The 15,000-nt window shown below is 40.2% G+C and overlaps 1 protein-coding gene across 1 annotated transcript in view; it reads right to left on the reverse strand.

Annotated features, from left to right (window-relative positions):
• Positions 1-743: 743 nt before the first annotated feature.
• The window catches only part of LOC115376658 (phosphatidylcholine:ceramide cholinephosphotransferase 2-like), a 14,295-nt gene continuing 38 nt past the window's right edge, over positions 744-15,000 (reverse strand). The window contains exons 1-7 of the mRNA XM_030076392.1: positions 14,766-15,000; positions 7,810-8,827; positions 5,594-5,711; positions 4,379-4,436; positions 3,652-3,747; positions 2,914-3,080; positions 744-1,766 (exon numbers count right to left, since the gene is read on the reverse strand). The exon at positions 14,766-15,000 is cut by the window's right edge and continues 38 nt beyond it. Of these exons, the coding sequence (XP_029932252.1) occupies positions 1,593-1,766; positions 2,914-3,080; positions 3,652-3,747; positions 4,379-4,436; positions 5,594-5,711; positions 7,810-8,372 (1,176 nt within the window). The 5' untranslated portion in view covers positions 8,373-8,827; positions 14,766-15,000 and the 3' untranslated portion in view covers positions 744-1,592. The remainder of the gene's footprint in view (positions 1,767-2,913; positions 3,081-3,651; positions 3,748-4,378; positions 4,437-5,593; positions 5,712-7,809; positions 8,828-14,765) is intronic.

The following is a 15,000-nucleotide window of genomic DNA, read 5'->3' on the forward strand; positions in this document are numbered from 1 at the left end:
GTGAGTTCAGGTGAGACATTAAAACACCAACCAGCCATGACCAAGATTCAAAATAAGGCTTTTATTGTGAAAACAAACATCCCATCGTGGCACTGAGTTATTCAAGTCAACTTTAATCAAATAAACAACAACAACAACAACAAGTCAGTAACTCAGACAGAGAGACAGACAGGCAGTGAGACAGGTAGACAGTCAGACAGGCAGTGAGACAGACAGACAGACATACAGTCAGTCAGACAGAGAGACAGACGGACAGGCAGTCAGACAGGCAATCAGACAGTGAGACAGACAGTCAGGCAGACAGACAGAGGCAGGCAGTGAGACAGACAGAGACAGACAGAGAGACAGACAGTCAGACAGACAGGCAGGCAGTGAGACAGACAGACAGACATACAGTCAGTCAGACAGAGAGACAGACGGACAGGCAGTCAGACAGACAGACAGGCAGTGAGACAGACAGACAGACAGGCAGTCAGACAGACAGAGACAGACGGACAGGCAGTCAGACAGACAGAGAGACAGACAGACAGGCAGTGAGACAGGCCTTCATGCTGTCTGTAGAGCAGCAGGCTCCTGGACGGTGAAGCTCGTATCTTTTTTTAGTTCAAATTTTTTAATAAACGCTCCGCTGAACGATAAACAACACAAACATCGTCACATGACTTTATTAGCACCTGTGCAGGTAACTGTCCCTCCTGGAGGTTTGGCTCACCTGACAAACTGACAAACAGCCTCGGATTAGTTTTTTCTCTGAACAGAGGCTCGTCTGTCGCTGCGGTTCGTAAACGTGGACTCAAACCGGCGAGCGAGGCGTCCGAGGCGCCGCCAAACCAGCCGACCAGCTCTGGAGTTCGCCAAAAAAAAACAAAAAAACAAACAAAAAAAAACGACAGGGTTCACAGAGGAGTGAGGTGACGTCGGCCGGGACGTCCCGGTGTGGAGGCGACAGTCTGTTTTGACCGCCTGAGGGAAACCAGACGTGTGAGGAGGATAAATATCAGAGCTGAATGCTAAGTGTCGGGCTAGCTCAACAGCCTGTGTTTGTTTGTTTGTTTGTTTGTTTGTTTTTTCAGGCTGCTTGCTAGCACTGTTAGCATTCCTCACTGAAACTGCAGGATACCGAGCTAGCTTGCGGGTAGCGACAGCGTCTGGTTTTAGTGGCCAGAGTGAGGTCTGAGAGCTGGAGATCACAGCCTCCTCGTTCCTTTCAGATCTGTTTCTTTTGCTGATCTGGAAACAGCCAGAAAACCACGAAATCACGAGAACAAAGAGAACAAAGAGAACAAAGAGAACAAAGTGTGCGGCCTCTGAATCGGCAGCGGCGAAGACGGTAAACTTTGGTTTGAGTGGAGCTGCGGCGTCTCGAACTCGTTTACATTTGGATAAAAAAGCAAAACCCAAAACCAAAACCAGACGGACTGACTCCTGATCGGCGTCCTTCGTTAAACGACAGGTGAACCTTCTCGGTGAAGAAGTGGAGTTTTTTTTCTTCCTTTTCGGAGGAGGCGCCCGGTCAGCGTCCTTCATTTCTCCTCTGAGTTCAGGAGGTTTAGGCGTCCCCTCCTCCTCCTCCTCCCTCCCTCCCCCTCCTGTCATTCGTCCCTCCCCCCCTCCACCATGCGGTAGCGCCGCGTGCAGGACGTGGGCAGGGCGACGGGCCAGGAGAAGGCGACGGGCACGCTGCTCTGGACGTTCTTCTCCAGGAAGTTGAAGACAGGGTTCCACCAGGTCCTCGACAGGAAGTTGTTGGGGGCCCGACGCAGCGCCTAAACCAGAGCAGCCACAGAGACCAGTTAGACCAGTGTTCATCTTGACAGCACATCCTGATTTAGTCTTAGTCTTCTGAATAACACACCATTTAGTTTTAGTCATATTTTAGTCATCTGAAATCTTTTTGTCTTAGTCTAGTTTTAGTTGACTAAAAATCAGAAGAGTTTTAGTCTTAGTCTAGGTTTGGTCGACCAAATATTAGCAGATTTTAGTCGATTAAATTTTTCAACAGAATTTCCAGTCATTGGAAGTCTCCATCAGTCTGTTATGGAATGGTGTTAAGGTTTGAATATGCAACACAGACACAGATTTAATGGCTGTAATACAAAACATGTATTTTATTTTGTTCTTAATGTCAAAAACATGAGCGTGGCTTTTTCACAAAAGATAATCTCACAGAGCGAAGTCAACTGAAATCAACCAAAGCTGTGCAACTAAACCTGATCTTTCTTCCCAACTCGTCCCACAAAAAGGGGAGTTCTGGTTCTGACCGGATCTCTTCTCCGTTCGTCCCTCCCTAACATTTTCCCTTCGTATATTGGTTGACTAAGTGCCAGTTATATTTCCTCACAGTCTTCGTCGTCATATCTGACGTTTTATTTAGTTTTTATTTCGTTTTCGTCCGTGAAAAAGGTTCGTTGACCAATATTTTTCATCATAGTCTTCGTCAACAAAATTAACACTCCATTAGACGCGTCATTTTGCCAAATTTGGAATGTAACTGCGGCTAAACTGAGTTGTTATTATTAGTCTCAATATCACACAAAGATTCATATGACGGCGTATTCGGCTCACTGTAGAGCAAAAAAAAATAAATAAATAAAATACAAAGCCTTTTGAGCAGGGGAATATTTAGAGAAAAAAACTCCAAAACTTCCAAATTAAAGTGGTAAATTTAAAAGAAAGAAAAAAAAACTCACAAATTTACAAGAAAAAAAAAACAGGAAAAATGTTCTGTATTTATGATTTATTATTGTTTTGCAAAGTAACTTTAGTAAAAAAAAAATAATAAAAAAAACCTTTTATTTAACTACAAAGACAAAGTGTTAGACAAGAGAACTGCCACTAGAGGGCAGTATGAGGTCATAATCAGTTTGAGGTGTGTGTGTGTGTGTGTGTGTGTGTGTGTGTGTGTCCACCTACGTGTGTGTTGGCCATGGTGTGGTACCACCAGAAGATCCTGGTGGTGGCAAAGTAGCCGATCACCACGTCGATGCTGTAGTGCTCGTGGCCAATCAGGATGCAGATGATTCCCGAGGCGCTTAGCAACCAGCACAGCCAATGGTACCAGCGCATCCACCGGGGAGAGTCTGAAAAACACACACACACACACACACACTGACTTGAATTTTTTTTTTTTTTTCCTTCCTTTCTTTCTTTTTCTTTTTTTTTTTTTGCTTTAATTGAATCGATGCCGACGCAAATTATCAGCTTCCATCTGTAAATTATTAAATTATTAAATGATCCTCCTTAATTTTACTGTCATCAGGAGGGAAAAGCCTCTGACAGACAAACAATTCTTCAACAAACACGGGACAAGAATAATAATCATTATTCATATTTCTACTATAACAGAGAAAGACATACCGTATATTATTATAGAGAGATCGTTATCGTTACAATAAATGACTTGTGTGTTTGAACAAAATGTCTCTTTCTATAAAACGTTCCAGAGATAACACATGAGACCTGGACTGGTTTGACAAAATAAAAGCCCGGAGTGACGGCGGCTCTAACTGAGTTTTCTGCAAAATAAATCTCAGTCAAATCGAGTTAGGTTATCTGCTGACGGCGCATCAGCAGACGTGCCTGTGTGGTGTGTGTGATGTGTGTGTGTGTGTGTGTGTGTGTGTGTGTGTCAGGAGTGTGTGCTCCACTCACACTCTTTGATGAAGAGGTAGGACAGCGTGAGCATGACTGTGTGGCCGCTGAACAGGAAGTCGCCGCACATCAGGTGGGAGCCGGTGATGGACAGGCCTGCAGAGACAGACCTTCACCTGAGCGACAGCCTCGGCAAAACTCATCAAAACACAACACTCAGAGCTGGCCCCTCCCCCCTCGCTAAACTGACTAAATTTTCCTTTCCTAGGATGGCGACGGCATAAAGCACCCGACCAAAAAGGTAAAACATTCCATCACCATCCTAGGGAAAAAAAAAACTGTTCGGTGTAAGCCCAACGTAAGTTTTTTCACAGACATACAGGACTGTGCACGTCAAGGCTAAATAAAATCAAAAATAAAAACAAAACCTTCCCAGCAAAACTAATTCAATTTCTGATTATTTTTAAAAACATTTTAGGAGGCCTTTTTTTTTTTTTTTTTACTTTTCTGTTGAGTTTTTTTTTTTTTTTTTTTTTTTTTGAATAAATTTTTTGCGTGTGTACTTTTGGTTAATTTTTATGTAATATTTTGTTATGTTTATTCACATTTTTTTGGTTAATTTTCCAGTCATGTTTTCATAACATTCTGGTCATTTTCCTGTAACCTTCTTGCTAATGTTATTAGCAGTTATTGCTACCTAGAAAATCTTTTGTTCCCATGTTTTTTTTTTTAATGAAATCTGTGAACTTGCAGAACAGTTCTAAATGTGTTGAAGTGAAAGTCTCACCTCCTCCTGAGATCAGCCGCAGAATCCTCCAGATTTTGCCCGTGGAGTCGTTATACAGCTGCAGACAGAAACACATCAAATATTATTTACTGATCACAAATTACACACAAACATTTTTCGACCCTCCACCGTCGTTCTCGTCAGACAGATGTTCTGTCAGGGCGCTGTGACCTCTGTATTTTCTAATGTATGAGATGATGGAGAAACACAGCCACAGTCCCTTGTTTAATTTTGTCTTTTTGATCATGTGTCAACATAACGAAACAATCATTTTTAATCTGGCTTCCTCCAATTTTCAGATTTTGTGTTTTGAAATACATGCAAATGATGGTACATTTTTACAAAGAAATGCCTGATTTGCATATATAAACATAAAATCTCAAAAACTTGCAATACATTTTTTCTTTGGTATGATGTCACTAATCAACTGGAGAAGTTTCATAGTGATAGCTATTAAATGAAAATTTCCCCCTATTCTACTTAATTTAACTTAAGAGTTTTGGGCACAACTTTGGCCTTTAGTCTGGAAAAAAAAATATGTTCCACTCCATCTACGGCTTAAGACTTTTAGTATATGATTGAGGAGGGTGTTAGGACCAATAAAAACTATGAGACATTTCTTTTGCAATTTTTTTTGTTTTGTTTTTTGGGCTAGATTGACTGGCCTACTCCGACCTCCTCACTTTAACAGACGTTCTCAGTAAACATCCTTAGGAAAACACCTCAAGAGAATTTTAAACTGACCTTGTTAAAGCCGTTGAGACAATTTAACAGCAAATCTTTTTTAATGTGACTGTTGTTGCTTTTAAGTCCAGTTACTATATATAATATACATAGTGACCTTTTAATTCACTGTTTAAATATCTGTTCTGGCATTTATTCCTTATATTCCTTATTAGCGCATATCAAATCAGATAATGTGTGATATGCATGTGTAAACAGAATAATTCAAAGAACTTGTAATTGACTTTTTTTCTTGTCTTTGTGTGTGTAATCAACTTGTGAATTTTTATAGTGATATCTGAAAGTAAATTTTGAACCCTTTCCCCTGTGTGTTAAAAACAGTGTTTTTTGGTATTATATGGTCATATAGAGGTGATTTTCAAAACTTTCCACCAATGGGATTCCTTGGGACTTTTTTTCCCTCACTCAGGATAAACTGAGGATACAAAATCAATTGTGTGTGTGTGTGTGTGTGTGTGTGTGTGTGTGCACCTTGGGGGCGCAGACCATGTGTTTTCCAGGCACCGGCAGGGTGGTGATGTACATGGTGACACAGCGATACATGTAGAGCGTCCCGATCAGGAAGAAACACCGACGACCCACGATGGACCTGAGAGAGAGAGAGAGAGAGAGAGAGAGAGAGAGTTGATGGATTAATTAACCAGCAGCCTGATCATTCCTGTCTTTTATGATATTTTAGATTTTATTCGCTGCAGAGCATCAGAGCCGATTCATGCTGTAACCTCAGAGGAGATTCCACGGATTCAATCAATCAATTTATTTTATTTATTAGTTCATTTGTCAGGGACGATGCAAAAAAAACCCATTGTAACCGGTTAAAACAACATGACACAGATGCACTGCATGTAGGATTTCTAGCCAAGGCTAATTTGCAACCCCTGTCCCTGGTTGGGCTTTTCTACTTAAACAGGCATAACATATCAATCAATCAATCAATCTTTATTTATATAGCGTCAAATCACAACAGAAGTTATCTCATGACGCTTTAACCCTCAGGTAGACCCAGACTCTTCTTGAATGAAGACGGTTTGATTTATTCTCAAGTTTTTTAAAATTTTTTATTTTTTATTAATGAAAATCCAGTGAAAATGGTGCAGGGTTGGAGAAATGTCACCCCGAACGTAATTGTTTTCTTTTCCTCTTTTTTGTTGAGAGTGAAAACATTCAGTGTCTGATGAGCCACAGAGTTGATTTGCCACCCTGAGTGAACCTGCCACCACCGAAGATGGACTGATTGATCAGTTTGGCTGATTAATCGGCACTGATCGGACAAACTCTCGGCATCAAACTCGGCTCTGATCGTGACCGATGGCTGACAGGTAGGAACGTTTCACATACGAATAAAATAAAACAGTTTAACTGCTGTAAACGACAATGATACACTCTCATATGATAATTTATCTAATTCTGCAAAAGTCCAAAATAATAAAGTCAAATTACTGCTTCTGTACAGCTCAAATTAAAATGTCAGGCTTCTCAACTGAGGTTACCGACTTTGAGGGGAAAATAAAAGAGTTATTTTACAAACTGGATTATTTTTACCAGAATTATAGAGAATTTATACCAGAATTTCCCTGGTGGGGATCAATAAAGTATACCTATCTATCTATCTATCTCATAGTTAGTTTGATGTTCAGTTCCAGATTTATCTATTAACTATTTTGTGTTTGATACTTAGTGATCTAGATTTATTTGTATATTTATTCAATAGGGATGAAGGGAACAAATATCAATACAGCGTAGTATCGTGATATTTTGTGTGGTGTTAGTATCGATATCGTATCACCGAGAATCGATGCAACATTTTCCAAAGACTGAAGTGATATAAACAGAATGAAAACTTTATCTGATTTGATAAAACAGATGGTGACAAAGTTTTCCACTGGGGACTGAATTTGATGCTGAAAAAAAAGGAAGTAAAACCCAACGCATGTCAGCACATTAACTCAGCATATCACAAAACGTTTAAAATATTTCTGTCCAAAGGCTTGGCTCGGGTATCCACACTACAATTCCCTAAACCTCTATTACTTAAGGTTTTATGACTTCGACTGAAATAATGAGTTCAACAGTTTTTCAACACCTTATAAAGTCAGAAACAGTCCAGGGTCATTATATCGGACGATTAATAATAATAATCAGTTTATGGAAACCAAAGAATCCAAATCAAACATGACATTTAAAAGAACAATTAAAGCCAGTTTGTTAGGGAAATATAATGAAACACGTTAGTTATGTCTGATTGTCATTCCCATACCCATCGTCATGAAAGGTATAAATATATTTTGTTGTTGTTTGAATGGTTATTAACTGAATTGTAACTTGGGAACTAAAAAGGAATGTGACTGTCGGGGTTGGCCGGCAGCTATTTTATTTTATTTTATTTCTTGTTAATTTTGTTGTTGTTTTTTAAATTATGTTTTTTTGTAAATGGATTTCTTGGGTTAAAGGGGCAGATTAAATCAGATTATTCCTCTTTCTATTCCCTTTCATTCAAGATCTGGGAACGTTTGTATTTATATTAAATTGTTCTTTTCTTTTATAAATGAATGAAATAAAGAATTAATAAAGAAATAAGTAAAAATGAATGGGTTATTGGTTTTTTTTGTTTGTTTTCCTGCCCCGAAACTATTGTTATTATATCGTTATATATATTATATTATATGTTTCTGTGTTTCAGGTCTTACTTGTGTTTGAGGAAGAGCCACTGGATGAGCCAGAGCCCCACCAGGATGAGGCCGTTGACCTCGGTGACGGTGAAGGCCCAGGGCACTCGCTCCACGTAGTCGAAGAACTTGTCGGGCAGCGGCGGGCTCACCGACTTGTCCGGGACCCGCTCGTGGACGAAGGTGATGATGACGGTGGTGAAGAACAGGTTGAAGACGGCGTAGAGGAAGGCCACGCCCGTCTTCCACCACTCCTTGGGCAGCCGGTTGGCGCGCTCCTCCGGCACCGTGATCTTCACGTAGTCGCGGTGGCGCTTGAGGCCGCTGTGCAGCGAGCGGATCAGGCGGCACTGCTTCAGCAGGTTCACGTCACCTTTTTCCCGCTCGTCGCGCTCGCCGCCGTCACGGCAGTCGCCCGCCGCAGCTGGCGAGGACGGCGAGGGTGGGGAGAGGTGGGCCGGGCTGCCGTTGGCGACCCGTGGGAGATGAGGCGGCGGGGTGGACGGGGTCGACGCTGTTGTCACGGTAACCTCCACATGGGCGGGACAGTCGTCGCTGTCTCCGATCAGATCTGCAGTAGCCATCGCGCACACACACACACACACACACACCGGCGCAGAGAAACAACTCAGTCAGCCAATCAGAGCCTCGGCAGGGCTGTCAGCTGACCAATGAGGATGAGCTTTGCTGTGCTGCTGCTTTAATCGTTTCCAGAGGTTTCTAGGAGGTTCTGGTCCAGAGTTTGACAAATATTCCTCTGTCAGGCCGGGTTCAGGTGCAATCAATAATCCAGTATCAGTGATCAGCAGGTCACGTGACCCTGGTGCAATCAATATTTCTGCATCTGGTATTGATTCCTTTGGCTTAGACCTGCTGTAATCAATACTTCAGCGGCGGTGATGGATTGATCCGGTCTGGTCGGGCAGCGATCACAAGTCCAGGATCACTGATTGGTCTGGGCTGCCACGATATCGATCAATACTTGAGGATCAGGAGGGTCCGGCTGGTCGTGAGAGGGAAGAGATGACTCAGCACAAACCTGAAAAAAAAAAACAAAAAAAATACACAATATTTATGAACTCTGAGAGCTGTAGAGGCCGCTCTGTTAAACTTAAATTAACAAATTTAACTAGTTTTAAAAAGTCTGTTCAGGGCTTGAAATACAAATCAAATATTTTTTTTCTGTTTTCTGCAAAACTGCAAGTTGTCAAAATTTTCTTTCTGCAATCTGGACAAACTTTCTGCAAACACCCGAGCTGTTCTTCCTGCTTAAAGACGGATTATTTCAAATCTCAGTTCGGGGCTTTTTATTTTTTCTTGCCACGGGTTTCCGAAGGGCGCCGACGTTCGCCGACTTCGACGCGTTTACGTTGAGTTTGGCGGCTTCGAGGACGTTTTCACGGGACACACGGAGGAAGTGGGGGTCACTGGATGTGCACAGGACACTGTTTTTGATGAATTACTTCTTTAATTATTGTTTTCTATACTTATTTCTGTTCATTATTAGTTGTTTTTTTTTGTTCTTTTCTGTTGTATTTTGTTATTGTCAGGTCCTTCTGTCTTTGTCCATTTCTGTGAATGTAGATGGATTATTCATTCATTCATTCATTCCACGCTGTGCTGTGTTTTACTGTTTTATTTGCATCTTTTGTTTTATTTCAAAGTTCTCATCTTTAGCCTTTTCCTTTTTTTAATTCCACCCTGTGCTGTGTTTTAATCTTTTAAATCTTTTATTTAATGTGTTTTCAAATGTTTTTTTATTGTGAAGCACTTTGAGCTGCAATTCTTGTATGAAAGGTGCTATACAAATTAAGTTTTATTATTATTATTATTAGTAGTAGTAGTAGTAGTAGTAGTAGTAGTAGTATGGATTAATTGGTGTGTATTTATTATAAATTATGTTTCTTATTGTTATCATTGTCGTTGCTGTTGTTGCTGATGGTAGTAGTGGCAGTAGTAGTATTAGTATTTTTATTTATTATTATTATGGCTATTCATCGTAGTATTTCTAAGGAAGCAGGATAGATTTTTTTTTTTTTTTATCATTTGTGCGGGGAGAGGGGGTGGGATTAGATAAGCTCCCACTTTCTCTTTTTCTCTTGTTCAAAATAAAACTTTCAGATCAAAATAAAAAAAAAATCAAATCAAATATTTTACGGGTATTTACAGATTTTATTCAGAAGAAATCACACTAAAAACTGTTTATAACCATCTTTATTCTTTAATGGACCTGCTATGAGCCAGATTGGGTGGAAAAGGACAAAATTACGTGGATTTTTATTTATTTTTTTTTTTTTGCCTGAAAATTGCAAGTTGTTTTTAAAAAAATTTCTGCACGTTGCAGGTTGCAGGTGGGCATTACGGGAGCTGCTGTTTGATGGGAGTCGCGTCACACTGGGATTTATTTAACTGGGACGGCAGAGAGGAAGCTGTTTTGCAGCTGCTTCCATGCTGTTTATCACCTCGTCAGAGACATCAGAGCCTCTTATCTCAGCAGTCATCGAGTTCATATAGCTTACCAAGCTGACACACACACACACACACACACACACAAACAGGAATCAGGATGTTGAAAAAGGAACAAGTGTTTGACTTGTAGTAACCTGAGGAGGGCACTCCCTGAGGAGCAGACACGCCCACCTGCAGCCTGAAATTCTTACGCACAGGTGACCAAACACACACCTTTTGTTAATACGCCATGGCTCATCACACACACACACACACACACACACACACACACACACACACACACACACACACACACACACACACACAGAGGCACGTTAAGAAAACACAGAGCAGGGGAAAGGCATGCGGCGGCTGCGAACACGTCTGAACACAGAGAGAGAGAGTTCTTCTGACTGAAGGTGGTTTTTGGGTTTTTGAGGCTGAAGGGGCGTCGGCGAGGCCTTCAGGGTCTGGAGGCTGAAGGGGCGTCGGCGAGGCCTTCAGGGTCTGGAGGCTGAAGAACTCGATGCTGCGTCTCCGGTGACTCTGATCTCAATCTGTCCAACCAAACCTGAATGTTAGGTTCCGGTTTGGGAATCCTGTCTCCTGCCTGTTTCTCCCTGAAGGATCCGACCAGCTACAAGGTGGATTATAACTCTGTGGAAACTGATGCACAGCATGAATAAAATGGAAAAACAAAAATTTAAAAATTGAAAATCAGAAAAAAATAATACCTTGCAAAAAAAGTGAAAAAGGAAAAAAGAAAGAAAATTTCAACAAAAAAGAAAAAAGTGTGAAAAATTTTAATTGAACAATATTAAACAACAAATGAATAAAAATCATTAAAGGTAATAAAATAAAAGGTAAAAAAAAAAATCAAACAAACAAGATAAAGTTTGAAAAAAGAAAAAACAATAAAAAAATAATAATTTTAATTTTAAAAAAATCTGGGGAAAAAAATGAAAAAAATAATTTGGAAAAAAAAATTTAAAGAAAAAAGAAAAAACTGAACAAAAACAAAAATGAACAAAAAAAAGAAAAAAAATGATGAATTACTTTCAATTTTGAAAAATTATAAAAAAATAAATAAATAAATAAATAAATACAATTGAAAAAAAAAACTGATGAAAATTGAAAAAAAGAACAAAAAATGGGGTGAGCATGTAAAAATTAAAAGATTGAAAAAGAGGCCAATAAAACCTGAACGCAATGAGTTTCAGAGACAATGAACTACACATCCCATGAAGCACTGCTTCTCTGTCCCCCCTGTGTGAGGTTACATCTGATCTTCATCTCTGTCTCTCTCTCTCTCAGTCTCTCTCTCTCCGTCTGTGTCCGTCTCTCTCTCTGTCTGTCTGTCTCTCTGCTGTCAGAGCCGTGTCGCTCTGCTCTCCCTGCAGCACGCCATGCCTACCCAGAATCCTCTGCTCCAGCCGCGGGGCCACACACACACACACACATCTCTGATAAGTGTCTGTGCTGTGTTTGACCTTTGACCTTTGACCCTCTCTCTTGTCGATGAGCTGTGAGTCGAGGTGAGAGCGAGCGGTCAACCCTTTAACCCACGACCAGTCACATGACTTCTGAGCCCCAATAATAATTAACAATAATAACAATAATAATAATAATAATAACAATAACAATAATAATAATAATAATAAACTGAATAATACACTGAGATGAAATTAAGCAACCAAAAAAAATCATGAAAATGAAAAAAAAACCTGGAAATCAGCCAAAAAATTCCCTGTAAAATCATTTTTAAATACACAATATATATTATATTATATTTATTAATTATAAATATAGTTTTCAGGGCATTGTTTCCTTTGTTTGTTTGTTTATGACGCTCTCTCTCTCTCTCTCTGTCTCTCTCTCTCTCTCTGTCTCTCTCTCTCCAGCAGCCACAGAAACTGTGTGTGTAACAGGAAGTGTAACAGTTCATGTTTCACATACTTCCTCACATCAATACCTGACAATACCTCACACATACACACACACACACACACACACACAAAGTGCCAGTCAAGCACTAACACACGTCTCATGACCTGCTGGGCTTTAAAACTCCCATGAGTCTCTGCTCATTACGCAAAAAAAAAAAAAAAAAAAAAAAAAAAAAGACATTTCAGTGTTTGGTCCGTGTGTGTGTGTGTGTGTGTGTGTCACAATAGTTCCACTAAGTGAAGGCCATCACGGGAGGACAAGCCACACACACACACACACACACACACACACACACACACACACACACACACACACACACGCACACACACACACACACACACACACACTCGTCTCTCCTCTCTGTGCTAAATACCTTCACTCTCTGCTGCCTCTGCTACTATTTCACACACACCTGAGTATATACGTACGTGCGTGTGTGTGTGTGTGTGTGTTTTGGTTGCGCCAGCCAATCATATCACACACCCACCCACACACACACACACACACACAGGACATTTGTGTCTGCTGGTTCCAGTTAAATATTTACATCGATAACTGCTGATTGTGTTTAATCACATCGGTCATAACTCACACTGATTAAACTGATAAGAACAATAACAATAACAATGACAATGATGATAATAATAATAATGATGATAATAATAACAATAAAGTTAAATGCGATACTAAAATGAGTTTCAGTACAAGACATTTTATTTAACTCTCTGAACAAAATTTGCTTAATTTTATTTTTATTTTGAGGTTAATTAGGGCCCGAGCACTGGAACAGTGCGAAGTCCTATTGTTTTCATTTTCATTTATTTATTATTTTTGTTTTTGCTTTTTTTGGAGGTGGGAGGTATTTTTATTTTTTTTTAATTTAATTTTTATTTATTTTTTTTTTCTCATTTTTGCTGTTTAACACTGTTGTTTTTCTTGCATTTTTCCCACTTTTTGGCTTTTTTTTTTTTTGGATCTGGTCTTTTTTTGCATCTATGTTTTGGGGGTAATTTGTAGGTTTTTGTTTTGTTTTTTAATTGAATTCTTAATCCAACATTCGTCTGTGTGACATCAGGTGAATGTGCTCAGCTTTCTAAGGGATCTTCTCCAATTTCTCAGATCTTATTTACGCCATGTGCTTACTTTCATTCCCTTTAGCTCCATTTAATAATTTAATCATTTAATATTTTTATTTTACAGACAAATATAACATAAGAAAAACACAAACACATTTAAAAGTCCAAAAATGAACAAAAACAAGCCGTCTGATATTAATTTCCCCATTATTTCTTTACATAAAACCCATTTCCATCAGCGTGTCGACTGCAGACAGCCTCACACTGTAGCCCACAGTTTCTTACTGATGTTAGATTTTTATTTCCCGTAAACTTTTTTTTTTTAAATTTCATTAATAGTTTCATTCAAGGAAAAACTGCAGATGCTTTCGTGTTTTTTTTTTTTTTTTAAATGTGATAAAGTCAAGGAGCTGGTCCAAACTGCAGATAATCTCATTTTCATCTCATAATAATCCCAATAATTCACAGTTTTGACCAGGGGCCTCAGTGAGGGGCCCGACGGGACGTCCCAGCTAATCCTCAAAATCTGATTTGCTCTGGAAAATTGGACACACACTGATTTGAGTTGTAGAGTTTTTTTTTTTAAAGGGTGAAATCTGAGGAAACAAAGAGGATTTCTGAATTGATTTCTAATGTTTCTGTGGGTTTAGTGTGTTGTTCTTCTACTAGCAAAATAAAATAAAATACAAAATAAAATACTCGCACACTTGCAGCTCACTTCCTGTTTACAGCCTCAACAACAACAACAACAACAACAACAACAACAGCAGCAGCCCCTCCGTCAGGAAACGTGGATCCTGACAGTCACATTAAGAGCATGAGAATCCAATTTCCTCCATCAGAGCCTGACTCATCAACACGAGACAGACAGACAGGCAGGCAGACAGACAGGCAGGGAGAGAGACAGGCAGACAGGCAGGCAGGGAGAGAGACAGACAGGGAGAGAGAGAGAGACATAGAGAGAGAGTGAGTGTGTGCGAGAGAGTGAGACAGACAGACAGACAGAGAGAGAGAGAGAGAGCGAGACAGATTCAAATGATGTCCAAATATTTGAACAGACTGTACTTTGTTGCTTTGGCAAAATTGTTCTTGTAACTTCAACGCCAATAAAACTTCTGAATTTGAATATGAGAGAGAGACAGACACAGAAAGAAAGAGAGAGAGAGAGAGAGAGAGAATGAGACTCAGAAAGACAGAGAGACAGACAGAAAGGCAGAGAAAGAAAGTTAGATATAGAGACTGCCAGAGAGAGAGACAGAGACACAGTGAAAGAGAGACAGACAGACAGACAGAGAGAAAGAGACAGACAGACAGACAGAGAGAAAGAGAGACACAGTGAAAGAGAGGTAGACAGGCAGGCAGACAGACAGGCAGTCGTTAGCAAACAGTTGAGCTAGCACCAAGCTGCGCTGTAATCATCAAAACATCAGTAAAAGTCACACACACACACACACACACACACACACACACACACACACACACACACACACACACACACACACACACCTGTCGTGCTGGTTCTTCCTCCTCTCGTGATTCCGCTCCAACCGCCAAACGTCCCGCTTCTGGCCGCAAACACGAGCTCACCGACGGCCTGACGCCGAGCCGCTCCTCCGCAGGAACGACCTCCAAACCTCTCCTTCCTCCTCTCTTTCTCCTCTTCTTTCTCTTCCTCCTCCTCCTGCTCTTCTTCCTCCAAACTTCTCCTTCTCTTCTCTTCTCTTCCTCCTCTCCCTCCTCC

This window comes from Myripristis murdjan, chromosome 18 (genome assembly GCF_902150065.1).
Source record: "Myripristis murdjan chromosome 18, fMyrMur1.1, whole genome shotgun sequence".
Classification (NCBI taxonomy): Eukaryota; Metazoa; Chordata; class Actinopteri; order Holocentriformes; family Holocentridae; genus Myripristis; species Myripristis murdjan.